Source organism: Microtus pennsylvanicus, chromosome 5 (genome assembly GCF_037038515.1).
Source record: "Microtus pennsylvanicus isolate mMicPen1 chromosome 5, mMicPen1.hap1, whole genome shotgun sequence".
In the NCBI taxonomy this organism is placed as follows: domain Eukaryota; kingdom Metazoa; phylum Chordata; class Mammalia; order Rodentia; family Cricetidae; genus Microtus; species Microtus pennsylvanicus.
In genome coordinates this window covers 118,187,941-118,203,421 of record NC_134583.1, presented here as the reverse complement: position 1 = coordinate 118,203,421, position 15,481 = coordinate 118,187,941, and the positions used below count along the sequence as shown (strand labels likewise).

At 35.9% G+C, this 15,481-nt stretch overlaps 1 protein-coding gene across 1 annotated transcript in view; it reads right to left on the bottom strand.

Annotated features, from left to right (window-relative positions):
• Window positions 1-2,534: 2,534 nt before the first annotated feature.
• LOC142850431 (cytochrome P450 2C27) overlaps window positions 2,535-15,481 on the bottom strand; it is a 220,325-nt gene continuing 207,378 nt past the window's right edge. Inside the window, exons 6-9 of the mRNA XM_075973976.1 lie at window positions 11,937-12,078; window positions 7,035-7,222; window positions 3,973-4,114; window positions 2,535-2,833 (exon numbers count right to left, since the gene is read on the bottom strand). Of these exons, the coding sequence (XP_075830091.1) occupies window positions 2,652-2,833; window positions 3,973-4,114; window positions 7,035-7,222; window positions 11,937-12,078 (654 nt within the window). The 3' untranslated portion in view covers window positions 2,535-2,651. The remainder of the gene's footprint in view (window positions 2,834-3,972; window positions 4,115-7,034; window positions 7,223-11,936; window positions 12,079-15,481) is intronic.

The following is a 15,481-nucleotide window of genomic DNA, read 5'->3' as shown; positions in this document are numbered from 1 at the left end:
ATAAGTGCTTTCACCTGCTGAACTTTCTAGTTCAGTAAAAATAAATCAAAGAATTCATAAGAGTTAGGAATATAGTGTTACATGAAAATGTGTAAGTTAACCAGAGACACATAATATGTATGATGAAATTATGATTTGACTTGTATAAATACATAAATATACACGTGATATAAAAGGATTAAAAATTGTAAACAATGTGAAAGCAATGGGGAATAATAGTTGAGGCCCACAAAGTATTCAGTAGGATTCCCTTCAATTAAAGAAAATATGTTATGAGCTGAAGAGTCTCACTACAAGTAAATGAAAAAATTTACAGTAAATTTTTGTTACAAAAGAGTGAAAGAAGATATTTTAGGATATCAAGAGGAATACCATGATCCAAATAAAGGGCACATAAACAGTACGTAATCTAATTCCCCAAAAGAAACACGGCACTTTATAACACATTTAAAAATTCCTAAAGAATACCAAACATATAAATTATTTATGCTCTAGAAGTGTATGCCCAGTTAACTTCAAAAGAAACAATAAAAGCAATGTCAAGAAAATGATCTCTTTAAATGTTCAGGTGACATACAATTAATAAAAACTCAGAGACAGATATTGTAATTCAACCTAAAGACCGGAAAGGTAAGCAGTCAGCCACTGGCTCTTACCTTGACTTCAGTCCAAAAATGGTGAACCTGCCTACAGGAAACCTCAGAATGAGACTGATACTGAGAGTTGTCTCCTTCCATTTTATAATCCTCTCTAGTTCTGTGATTCAGGGAGTACACCACCACCACCTGGTTTCTATGGAAATCTAGTATGGCTACTGGGATTAAATGTGTGTGTCAATGTGCTTTCTAGATTTAGGGTGTGTGTCATTGCTGCCTGGTCTGTAAGGGTGGTCAGTATGGCTGTTTTATTTTTCCTGAACATCAGACAATCTTTATTTATTAAAATAAAAATGAAATGCCACTACACTCAGGTTTTTTAAGAAGCAGAAGTTGATAGAAAGGCATAGAAAGGAGAGACAAAATGCATACATATATGAGAGGGGGGATGATAGAGAGACATAAAGGTAATAGATGAATGAGAATTAATTTATTAAAGCAATTGGTGCGCATGGCCTTATAACTGATAATTTCCCATGTAATCTGACTGCAACACAAATACTCAGGAAAACAGGGGCAAGTCTGAAAGCAGGTTTAAAGGCCTGAGAATAGTGGAGTAATGTGTGCAGCATATCTTTACTAGGAAAATACATAAACATAAAAATATTAGTACTTTGACCCATTTTAACCAAAGGTCACATCTTGTACCACAACAATCTGTATTATAGATCAAATAGCATTGTGAATGTGTGCTTGTGCACTAATGTATGTGCAGATATAAATCTGCAGTAGAATCCAAGGTGGGAATTAACAATTCCAGACAAAGTGACTTCCCTAAGTTAGGGAAGGGATAATCAGTAATGTCACTTCCATTAGATTTCTTGTAATGAAGTGGGAAGGGAATAAGGCATCTCGAAGTTATAGAAATGTGACTTCTCCTGGGATCATTATTCTTTTAGGAAGAGAAGGGATGCACATGGAGCTTATGGTTAGCAATAGGTAAACAAAATGCATGCTCAGTTCTAACCTAAAAACATCAAGGCAAAAGCATATTTTAAAGTTTACCTCTTATTGACATTAAAGCAAAGCAAGACATGACCTGACCCTGCAATTGCATTCCTCCCTGTGGCTTATCCTCTACCTGGAGCCTACTCCTGGACACTGGTTATTTGTTTCAAATACAAATACTTCTAGTGAGTCTAAGTGATGCTCAGCCAAAAAGCCTTGATACCACCTTGCCTTTCACATTCTGTATTTCATGTATGTATGTGGATGTGTGGATGTGTATGCATAATCAGGTGCCTATGTGAAAGAGAATGTATGTGCATGTGCATACACATATGTGGAAGTCTGAAGTGAACCTTGGGTGTTGTTTCTTGGGATTTGACAAGCTTGTTTTCAGATATAACACTGAGAAACAAAGCTCATTAATTAGGCTGGGTTGGATGTCTAGTATGCTCCCAGGATCTCCTGTTCTGTTTCACCAGTGTTGGTACAACAAGCACATGCCACCATGCCTTGTCATTAATTCTATGCCAGAGATTGGATTTCAGTCTTCAGTGTTGAGTGGCAAGCACCTCAGTCAATAAAATATCTCTCTAGCACTCACTCTTACATTCTCTATGATTCATGATGTGTGGACCAACGTGATGTGTTGGAAACTTTATTTTATTTCACTTGTTACATAAATTGTAAGCAAGTGTAAAAACAGGTGCACAAATCAAACTTATTTATTACTAAAAACATACAGAAGAAAAGGACCATGAATTCTCTCATCACAGTACTTGGCAGTGAAATTCTGTTTTAATTGAAGACCAGATAAACATTAGCAAAAGGAATAATAACACAGTTGCAGAGAATAGAAAAGAGCAATATATTTCTACTGTTATTCTACAAGTTGCCAAACGGTTAACAGGTGTTTCCTGGGAAGTGACAGAATGGAAATATATGAGAGGAGGGAAGGACGTCTTGTCTTTGATGAGGAAGGAAGTGAATGAAGGTCTAGAGGAGAATTATAGAAAACAATACAGCTTAGGCTAGGCAATCTGTTCTTCTTTAGACAGGAATGAAGCAGAGCTGGTATTGGGGTGGCAGAGAGGCAAGTCCATTGAGCACTGGGGTTGTATCAATATCCTTAGTTTTGACTAGAGACTTCAGCTTAAAGTTCTGTAAAATGGTGGTGAGAAATAGGAACAGCTCCATTCGTGCCAGGCCCTCTCCTGCACAAATCCGTTTTCCTAGGCGGCAAAAAAAAAACAATCAAAATTTTATATTCTTATTTGTAAAATTTGAGAATCACTGCTTTTGAAATTAAGACTATGAATGAAGGATAAGTTATTAGGTGGATGGATAGATGTTTGGCTACCTAAAAGGACAATTAATTCAGCAAATAGAAAAATGTGGAACATATTTGTTTCTCAATTAACCTATACTATTAAGAAATACATTGTTCAAAATTACTTTTTAACTAGATGAGGTTGTTCACATCTGTACTCTGACTGTCTAGAAGACTGAGAAAGAAGAATTCTGTGTTATCAAAAATAACAAAACCAAGGATGGAAGCTGCATATCCAAAGGTAGCATACACACCACACATGTGGACACAATATCCGTTACTCTCATCATAAATGAAAAGGAACAGGATTACCATTCATCTGTGTAGAATGTCCTGCAATATCTATAATATCTCCATCATCTCATGATGGTCTTGATGTTTCTGTTATGCTGAACTGAATGAAAACTCTCTGATCTGATCATAAACTTCAACTAATGGTAAATAATTTCTTCTTATGATTCTCCCCTACCCATGAATTTTGAGAGAACTGGAAAATCAATTATTAGAATGTTGTAACATTTTTGCTTTAAAATGTAAGATTGGAGAGTTAAATGTACTGATATTCCCAATAACCCAGAGATCTGGGAGTCTTTCTCATTGTCATACTTTAAGTGAAATTTAAGAAGCATTATTCATTCATGTGTTCACCAAGTGCACTTGGGGCACTTCATTAATTTTCGGTATTTTAGGAGACTTGTAATTACATAGTTTAGAATGGAGGTGAGTGATACAGCAAAGAAGACCTGATTGATGTCTCCGTTTTCACAGTGAGTGAGTAGAGTGTAAATGGACTTTGCTTTCTTTGGTATTTCTGTGATGTAGCTAAAGGAAGAATACAATATACTCTAACTTTCTGAATTTTTAACAGTGGATGAATAATTAAAGCCTCACTTTGATAACCTGACAGAGAAAAAAATCTCTTTATCATGACATGCATAAACACTGAAAGTCATACTCCTGATCACTGGCCATTAGGGAGCCACTATGTAAGTCTCCACAGATCCTTGTGTCCCTGGATCCATGGATATGAATTTCTATTACCTGTTGAAAATGGCATGAAGTAGTCACTTTTCCTAAAGTTTCCATCCTTATCTAGAAAGTGGCCAGGGTCAAATATCTCTGGGTTGGGAAATTCCTTGCTGTCATTCAGCACTGATGAGAGTGATGTTATTATCGTTGTTCCCTACAACAAAAAAGAGAAACAAACAAAGTTAAAAAGAAATCATAGAGCTAAGACAAATCAGGATAATATCCAGGTTTACTTTCTGCTCCATAGTTGCGATTAAGTACAAAGAACAGTAGGGACATTTCAACAGGCAGAGCAGTTAAGGAGCAGGGAGGAGTGTGAGGTCAGGCACAGTAGTGTAGCTGATGTGACTTCAATGACATTTCACATGAGTACTTGGACTAAAACATCTGAGTCTCTTCTTCATTTCCTTCATTATACTCATGCTTCTCTGAACACTGACTGCTCTAGTTCATCACATATGTCTACATACCCTTCATGTGAATCAGGTTCCAAGTGGAAAAATTCATTGAGTGTTTTGAACAGCATAGGGGAACATTCATAAAGTAAAATAAGGAAGATGGAAAGACAAAGGCCACTATTTTTTTCTCATTTATAGAATCTATCTATCTTTGTATTTATATTATAAGAAAGAAAATGTAGGGCTATGTGCCAGAGAAGATGTGTTCAGTCTTGTATATAATCTATCTATATTAATGAACAAAAATAAACATAGAAATGCACATATGTATATGTGTGTGTCAGAAATACAGGATGAGGACTCTTAGGGAGAAAACAAGGAAGAAATGGAAATGGGAGGAGAGGGAGACAATAGAATAAAACAAAGTATGATGAAAGTAAGATGATCTGGTGACAGCTAAATCAATAAAACTTCTGAAGTCACATTGAAATTGCTGGGGACTGGTGCAGGCAAGTTCTCTTTAACTAGTACACAAACTAATCTCATATCATTTCAAAGTTTCTAGTAATGTGGTCTACAAATCTTTTTCAAGGCTGCCACATATATTAGAAAGCAATTCATCTAAATATGTTTAAAAATTTAAAACTAAAAATACTATTTCTGATATGTCTAAATTATGTGAAAATTAAGTTCTAGTGTCAACAGGCATTGAACATAGTATATTTATAATCATTTATTACATGTTGCCCATGACTGCTTCTCTGCTGCAATGAGAGTTTCTGAAGGGGCAGCACAATCTTCTTGACCTAGAAAGGCTGAAATCTGCTAGAACAATTATGGCAAAGATCATCAATTCCTTCTTATCCTATTTGTTTTGAAGAGATCACTGGCTCTAGTTTAACCTAAGAAAACATTTACCCTATTTTACAGAATGTAGAATCAGCTATGAAACAACCAAGTGGTTTCATAAAGTACAAGAATAGAATATTCTCCTAGACTAGATTCCAAAGAAACCTGTCATATCATGAACCTGCAAGAGAGGAATGACAAAGTATAAGTTTAGCTGATGCAACACTCGCATCAAACTGAAGATATGAGGAGATATGCTGTTATTATCTTGACCTTTGTTATATTTATTTAGTTGGCTCTAAGTATAAAAACAGAACCAAGTTCTGTAAATTAACCACAGACCTCAACATTCTTACCTTGAGACTGTCCCTTAGCCAAACAGATACACTAACCCATATACTAAGACTGTTATCATACAGAAAACCTACTGCCATCTGGAAAAATAAGTTCTATCATCTACACATGATGTTAGTAACTACAAACTTAATATCGTGTGCCCCACACCTCCACCTCACCAAAAAATAGAAGAATCCCAGGAGAGAGCAATGTTATCCTTACTGAATGAAATTATTACAAAAAACTCTCCATTTTTCAACTGTAGTTTGTGGTGTCTTCAAAACAACACTAAGTGGCCACAAAAATTAAATAAGTCATAATGGCGTCAGGGAACAATTTGAACTCATTTTTAAGGTGAAAGTTTAGTTTTAATATACAAATTCTAACAAATTTGAGGAAGAAAAACTATGAAGAGAATTTTCTTAAACTAGAACCTATAAGCAATGTGCAGTGGAGGAATCCATTATAAATATGTGTTTACACCATATACAGTCGATGATCAAGAGTTAGAAATACATAGAACCATAAAATAGGCATAAAGAACAATTTCGAAAATAATGTACCAACTTTTGTGAATAATATTCATCTTAAAGTGAAAATCTGTGCTCCTGGACCACGCCATTTTTAATTGGCTTTACAATAAAATATCTCATACACCATTAACTACATCAGATCAATATTTTTCATCTGATCTACGCAACTATCAGTGTATCCTAGGACCTCAAAATTGATAGGGAGATATTAAAGTCACTATCGTTCATCCTAATCATAAATGAGCTAACTGATGGCCATTGCAAAGAGGTCTCTTCATCACTATCCTGCAATTCATCATACTGAAGACAAACTAAGAACACAGGAATATGAAAAGTATATAGAAAAGTATTACCCCACATAACACCTTCAATTTCACATACGTTTACTGATATGTTGTTAGAAATAATAAAATTAATATGTTTAGATAAAATTAAGACCAATGATTACATAAATTGATTTTATTAAGCTAATAGAAAAAAGAGCAGAGTCAGCACTAGAGAAATAATAACAGAAAGATATTGACCCTTTAGGAGACCTCTGAAAAGATATTTACAGACTACATCAATGAAAAGAAACAGGGCAGAGACATAAACATCATAAATAAATGATTGAATGATACAACCTCATTGATGATTGAAGAATCCAGCATATCTATTCTTTCCAATTTGGAGATTTTTTGTCTCATAATGATGCAAATTCAGAAAAGACTTTTGTAAAATTGTCAAACTATGGACTTTCAAACAGAAATACCTAAACTTTGCCGAACAGTATTTGGAAGAGAGAGCAAATGTGGGCGTGTAATTACCAGCTATATCTGCACCTGCAGTAGAGCTGCTCCTCTCACCGTGAAGCTGTATAAGCCATCGGCAGCACCAGATAACTCAGAGGACTGTAACGACACTGTGAACCTGTGAGCATCAAGAGCACAAAGGTGCATCAGAGAAGAGACAAGCTCACCTTGGGGATGATGTAGTTCCTGAATTTAACGTCACAGGTCACTGCATGGGGCACACTGGTGGGGACGAGGTTGATGAATCTCTGGACCTCATGAATCATGGCATCTGTATAGGGCATGTGGCTCCTGTCCCGCATGCAGGGGCTGCGGTTTCTGCCAACCACACGGTGAATCTCTTCCTGAACTTTAGCTATATGGTCACAGTGACAAAAGGAAAAACAGGAGAAAAGTAACATTTTTGGCACAATGTCAGGCCATAGACAGCACTATGTGGGTATTCCAAAATAAGTGTAAATGTGCAATTTTCATTCATGGATAAAAGTATTTATACATATATTTATACAGAAATGGTCTGTTATGGATTTATTTCATTATCCTCTACAGATACTATGATAGATCAGGATATATTTATTATTTAGTAGCTATGACAACAAATATACTATAATTAATTAAAATATCAAATAAAACAATATAATTATTTGGGGTCTTTTATATCTGAATATGTCCTATTGTGTATCTGAAATCCATTTTTGTCCAGGAGTGCTTCTTAGAATGTTAAGCACCATTATTGGGACTAATGCTGCTTGGCCTTTTGGCTCTGCCCAGTCCAGCAGGTCAGAGATCCATTCATTGCCTCTGAGAGCCATTTTTTCAACTCCAGATTTAGGGTCAGGTTTCAGTAGATCTGCGATACCATTAAGCAAGTTGTATCACTCTGTTCACAAACCCCATTTAAATGCTCCATAGCAGGACCTCCTGAAAGAGAGTTTCTGCTGGTAGCATGACCCAGGAAGCTGCCATTTCAAAACTGCCTTTTTATTTTTCTTTTACAACCACTGAATCAGGAAGACTCTCTTAAAGAAGCTGTGGCATGCTGCCAGCAAGCAGAGCCAATCCGGGAAAAAAAATGCAGGTAAACTTTGATTTTAGTGTCTAGAATTCCTTTGCATGCCCTCTCAGTTTTTATGTGGATTTAAATAGCACATATTGGAGTTTCAATTTGTTGTAGGAGGCTGCTAATTTGTTCCCTGAAATAACTGCACAGCTGCTCAACCACCAAATAATCACACAGAATCTGTATTATTAAATCACTGCTTGGCCTATTAGCTCTAGCTTCTTATTGGTTAGCACTAACATATTAAATTTAACCCATTTCTATTCATCTATGTATTACCACATGGCTGTGACTTACTAGCAATTTTCTGTCCATTGTGGTGGGGCTACATGGCATGTCCCTGACTCTACCTTCTTCCTCCCAGTACTCAGTTCAGACTTCCCAGCCTAGCTCTATTCTACCCTATCACAGGGACAAAACAGCTTCTTTATTCATTAACCATTAAAAGTACCATACATACAGAAAGACTTCCCACACAACACAAAGACAATTATATGTATTCAATTAAACTTGGACATTGCTGTTAAAACAATGATAACCAAGCTACAACCTGTAGAACCTCTGAAGTTAGGTATAAAATAAGAAAAGATGAAGGACAGATAGACCTTGTTAGGAAGGGGGATAGAATAGATGTTTATGGATTACTGGATGTGGTGCTTGAATTAAGGTCTTAAGTGGAGAAGAGAGAGAGGCATGGAGGTTGGAATACATGTAGAGACATCTAAACTTCATTTGAATGTATGGAATCTTAATACAGCGGAAATGTCATCTAATGTAATAACCAAATAATATAATGGTGAGGCAGAGGCCCAACTAAACAATACTTTTCCCCAATTGAAGCTTCCAATACCAGCATTAGGTCACATCTAATTGAGTTTTGATCAAAGGAGTTTCCAGAAAAATCTCCAAACAATCCAGGCTATTGTCAAGACAATAGGTTGCTCTACAAAATTGATAGCAAGGTCTCATTGTACAAAACTCTGTGAACATGGAGAAGTCAAGTCAATGTCCTCAAAGAGCCTTCACCCATACGTTCCAGGACCTTTGGTAGAGGAATATGCTCTGCTTACTGTCAAAAGAGAAATGTAACCACCAACCCAGCCACACATTCTTTATCAACAATAGTGTCTTGCCTCCAAGATATGCTAGGGCAATAGTGGCACAAAACTTGTGGTAGTAACCAACCAAGAACTTATCTGACTTAAGACTCACTCCATGATATCAAGTTCATTCTTGACACTGCTTGGGTGGCCATAATGGGAAACTAGATAGCCCTGAGACCTAGGGTAAAACCAAACACGTCTGTTTTAAAACAAAAATTATAACAATAAAATGACTCCCGATGACATTCTACTATACTTATTGATCAGCGTTTTGCTCAGTCATCTTTAAAGAATATTCATCTTGCAGCAGAGAGCAACAAGTTCAGAGACCCTCAACCAGGCATTATGCACAGAGTGAAAGACCGCAGAATACTTATTCCTAAATGGAATGTCTCCATCAAATTACTTTCCTCAGTGCTCAGAGTACACTGTGGAATAGGAGGCAGAAAGAGCGCAAGAACCAGAGGGGATGGAGGGTATTAAGAATAAAAGGTTCTCTAAAATTAAAATAATCAAGGACATATGCACTCATGGAGACCAAGTCAGCATGAATAGAGCCTGTACAGATATGCAAACGCCTTTGCTTTACATTATGGCTTCTAGTTTACTGTTATTGTGGGATTCTTTGTGGGCAAAAGAAATGGCTTCTGTTTCCTATTCCTTCTCTTGAGTTCTTTCCCTTTCTTTTGCCTAATTCTAATGTGTTATTTTTGTTGTGTCATATCTATTACATTGTATTACTTTATATATTATTCTTTAGAAGGCTGCTTGTTTTCTAATGAGAAGCAGAAAAGAAGAGTATTTGGGTGTGAGAGAAGGTGATTTTCAGGAAGGAGTAGAGGGAGAAGAAACCATAATCATGATATATTATGTGAAAAAATCCATTTTCACTAAAAGGGAAAAAAACAGCAGATTGAGTTATAATACTTTGTGATACCAATCATTGTTAGATTAATTAAAATTACATAAATATTATTCATTAGCATACAAATATGATTATTTTCAATTTTAGCAGCATTCTTAAGTCTTATAATATTTTGTTTGTAATTTTCCTTTATTGTTTTAGGGGGATTTTAGGTGGTTTTTTTGTAATTTTCTTTTTTAGTTATAATTTTATTGGAAATTTTAGTAGATACTTTGAAATGCTGGGAATATATTCTCAATTAACAGAGCATTACACTACAGTTGTTTCTCTTTCATTCCCTCTTTATGTTCACACCTACAGCACCCATATGGTAAATATTGAATTGGGAGCTTCTCAGGGGTGGTACCCAACAACTTCTATGATACTCTTACCCTCTGACAACTGCTATTCAGATTCCTAGATCATATGACTTCCTGTTACTTTACTTCAGGTAATAGGATAAAATATTATCTCTCAAATTTTATGTAGAAATGGAAAATTGAACAAAACTAATGGTTAACCTGGAGGTTTCTTCTGTCTTTTATTTTATAAACACAAAAGAAGCCAGATGATTTTGAGAATTTTGGTCTAGTCTCAATGGGAAAAGTTTATGTGTGACTCAAGTATTTCCCTGAAGGGTTCCATGCTTCTGTTCAGTCCTGAAAACACCATGAGTCTGTGTCTTGGATTGGTATTCAATTCTTTGTGGTAAATACATGGAAAATATTTTCTATTACATTGGTGAATAAGGAGTCCTGATTTATTCTTTTTGTCTGGATGAGTGACGCCACTGCTCACATTCATGGAACAAGGCATAGACGGGGCTCTAAGATCTAGAATTCTGAGACTCAAATGCTGCCAGCCTCTGCTTTCATCCCTATGCATTGCTCATTCCTTGTCAATCGTCAATGTATTAGGTAAAGAGCTACTAACACTTAGTTTCTTTTAAAAATTTTATTTAGGTGTGGGGGAGAAGGGTGGGAGGAGGGGGAGGGAAATGGGAGGCTGGCAGGAGGGGGAAACTTTTTTTTCCTTTTCTCAATAAAAAAAAGAATTTTATTTAGATGGAGGGGTGTGACATGCTGAATGGGAATAAGAAGGGAACCTCAGCAAGTCCAGCATCCTATATTCAACATTGTTGTCTTCTTAAGTTGCTATTGCTTTGGAACCAGAATCTTTATATGTCTATAGATAGAAATTCACAGCTTTTGTGTCTTACTTCATGCATGATCATCTAACATTTCTTTTTCAAGATCATTTTTCCTGTTCTATATTTTCTTATCCCTCATAATAATGTTTTAGTAATTTAGTGAAGCATTCTTAGCTGCTTGTTATTACCTCTTCCTACCCTAAAAAAATGTGATTCATGATTGTTCTTTTATCTTATATTGGGCACAGAAGAGAGGGTGTGTTTTGTATGTGCTGGACCACCCTTCTGTTTTAAACTACAGTGTGAAAGAAAAGTGTACTATTGATACTGTTGAAAAGATCATTGTTCAACAAACGTTTAAGGAAATGGACTTCTGAACTGATGAAATTTCTTAATCTACATTTTTTACATTGATCAAAAAACTTACTAGAGAATCTAAATATTTTGAAATCTCAGAAGGCACATTATCCCAGCCAGACTCAGTAAAGTCTAGGCTTCAGTGAGGTGAATTTTCTTTTCTCCTTCCCAAAGGTTGATTCATAAGAATGAAAGAACAAAACTAGATTTTAGCTGACCTTAAAACATGACTTAAGAATAAAAGGACATGTATCTGAAGGAAAATGCATGCTGGTCATGCCTATTTCAGATTTCCCTCCAGAAATCTCACACACTGACTAGAATTTGATTGTTTGTCTTACAGCCTGTTTCTCTTAGTCATGCTCTTTATTACAGCCGGTGAATGGCATAGAAGGTGAAGGACTGAGACTTCTCTAAGGAAAACAACACTCAGGGCACTGGCAGAGTCTTTCCAGCATCTTATAGGAACACTGTGGTCACCACCTGTGTCCTCACCTGTGACATCAGGGTGCTTCAGCAGGAGCAGTAAAGCGTATCTCAGTGTTGTGCTTGTTGTCTCTGTCCCAGCAGAAAACAAGTCAAACAAAGTCACTGCCAGATTTTCAAGTGTAAATTCCGATTGTTGATTGTGGCTTTCCTGAGAATAATTTGATGCAATAATCTGATAAATTTTTTATCATAACATCTGATTACAATGATTCTACAGTTTCAAGCAAATTTATATATTTATTACTGAAAGTATAAAATTTAAAGTAAAACTCCATAACATTCATTCCAAATGGTTATTCTAACTGTATAGAAGTTTACTGAGTCATATAGATTTTGGGTATAGTTAATTAGGCATGATATTTTATTTATGAGCAAGTTTTTTAATAATAAGACCTCAACAAAATCTTTATTTTATTTTATTGCCAACAAAGATATTTAAATGTAGAGTAGAGAAGAAATTAACAAATAATTTCAAAGTCTGTGGCACAGATTCTCATAAATTTCTATTTCACCCTAAATTCCTGACTAGCCTAACTCTTGCAATGATTTGATTATCTACACTTAAACATATACGGTTTTGTAACATAAAGGAAACATTTTATTCATTATGTATTCTGTCCTCTCAAAACTGTAAGAGGAAGAATGTTTCATAGATCTAATTTGAGGATATACAGGTAGATACATAAAATTGAAGGCGTGTGTTCTCAATTTGGTAAAGAACAGTGGAAGACATTTGACTCTAGCTCTGAGCATTCTCTACTAAACTAAATGAGTCTGTAATAAAATTCTTTGTCCTTGAATTAAATAAACCTATTCAATCTTAATGCATCAATTACTAAATTTTCTCTTATTTTGAAAAGTAACATATCCTTGCATGTGTTTCCCACAATTCTTATCCACCATCCATCAATCCGTTGATGACTTCTAGATTGATTATCTCAGCTCTTTTGAGAAACAGCAGGAAACAAACACAAATGTACAAGTGCCTTTTCTTATGCTGATATTCTTTGGATATAAGCACAGATTGGGTCTAAGACCCACCATGTTACATAAGACCCATATCTGTCACTGTTATGTGTCTAAGAATTGGTGGTCAAATCTATTACTCTAATAGACTAATGGACATAGTGTTAAAATGATTCCTAATGACTTACTACGATATTCATAGAACATAAATCACTTCCTTTTGATCAGAGAGACTTCTCCTTTCAGGAGATGGCAATTAATAAGAGACACCCAATGGTTCAATGTACACAGAATGAAGCATTGTGTCCTGATCAACTCTAAATCATAATATGTTGACTGAGGTTTCTGTCCTGCCCCATTTCCGCAGTTATTAAGTTCCAAAGATATCATACAGAGGACTACTTAATCATAAACTGATTGGCCCATTAGCTCAGGCTTCTTATTAACTCTTTTAACTTACATTAGCCCATTATTCTTATCTGTGTTGTCCATATGGGTCATGCCTTTTTCAGCGGCATAGTCACATCTTGCTTCTTCTGTGTCTAGACAGGAACAGCAGAGGGAGCTTCCCTCTTCTCAGAATTCTCCTGTTCTCATTGACCTGCCTCTACTTCCTGTCTGGTTGTCCCGCCTATACTTCCTGCATGGCTATGGGCCAACCAGCATTTATTTAAAATATAATTGACAGAATATAGACAATTGTCCCACACCCAGAACACACTCCTCCCCAGAAGTTTTAAGGATCTTTGAGGAAGAGGGGGCAGAAATGTAAATCATCTGTGATCAGTAGCATCAAGGAATCTGTGTTTGATGAACACAAAATGACAGATGAACATGAGAACTCACAATGACTGTGACAGGGTTCCCAAAAACTGTGTAGGTTCCATCAGATAAAAGTACAACATAAGGAGGCTGGAGAGATGGCTCAGTGGTTAAGAGCACTGGCTGCTATTCCAGAGGTCGTGAGTTCAATTCCCAGCAACCACATGGTGGATCACAGCCACCTATAATGAGATCTGGTGCCCTTTTCTGGCATGTGGGCATACATGGAGGCAGAATGTTTATACACAATAAATAATATCTTTAAAAAAATACAACATAAACTATGGGGAGAAAATATGAAACCCCAATTCTAGATGATTAGTTCCTGTGAAGGGGTAGTGAATTTCCTACAATAATGTGACACCCCCCCCCAGTAGCGTAATTACATGTCAGGCCTGAGGCTAGGTGAACAACAGACATTGGACTCAATGCTGAAATGGGGAAAAAAAGAAATTACAAAGTTTGGTTAGAAGAGTTAAGAGGATTGAGAGGAGGGTAATAAAAGTTGAGGATAATGTTCAAATTACATCTCATGAAATTCTCATAGAATTAATGAAATATTGCAAAAAATAAAAACAAAACGAACATATCAAACATAGAATGATTATTTCATAATCTTATTGCAGAGCAACAGTAATGAGTGTAATGAAGTATTGACACACAAATCAATATCAATACCTATAGAGCTTTGATAGCAAGGAGTTAACCTAAACACCTACAGCCGATATTGTAAAACAGAGTTCCAAGACTGCTCCATCTAAAGGAAGAGTCTGTATCAGATGATGACAGAACAACAGAATACCTACATGAAAAGAAGGATGCTAGAAATGTAAAGAAACATGGACAAGGATAAGCCTCATTCCTTATGACTTGTACTCATACTTTACAGATCGATAAACAAGACTTCACCCATAACAGAATGCTAATGCATTTAGGACATAACTAAGAATGTGCAAATGACAACCTACAGGATGGAAATATGTTTCCATGTCATTTATTTGGAAAGGTTTCTACCTACATACATACTTTACTGTATGGCTCCATGCAGCAAGCAGTCCAATGGGCAAAAATATTAGAATAAAAATTTTCTGAAGACATGAACAAGCAAAACTGCACAATAAAAGAAGTCCATTCTAACTGTTTGTTAAGGAGATACAAATCGAATCAGTCCTGAGGTACCACTTCATACTGACTGAACTGTTGCTAATATTTATATTTCAAAATTACAAATTCTTCCAGCTATTTGGAAAATAGGGGATCTCATAGATATGAAATACTGTATTATGGATTTTTAAGCAGTTTCTCAAAAAAGAAAACAATAAAGATATTATTATTTGACTCAGGAACCCAAGATCTGAAGATATAGTCAGAGGAAGTGATGTCAATATATGTTCATATATATAGCTTAGAGAAGCCTCAGGCTGAAACAACACAAATATCCATCAGTTAGGAATGAGTGCATTGTGCTATTAATGCATGAAATGAAGTTTGCTGCAAAGAAAGGAAGAAGTAGTGAAACAAGGTGAACTCAGATGAATGTCCAAGATTTCATTCAAGTGCAAGAAAACAGAAATTAGATGCCACATATACTGATCCAGTTTAGACGATCCATTCGTCGTAGGCAAGTCTGGACATACAGAAACCACACTAACAACTGCTAAAGATGGTGTGAACAGAAAGGAGTGATTAGTATTGGGTGTAGTGTGTTTTATCATGGTAAGGGATTGCTTTCCAACTAAAAGGAGCTGGAAGTTGCAGTGCTT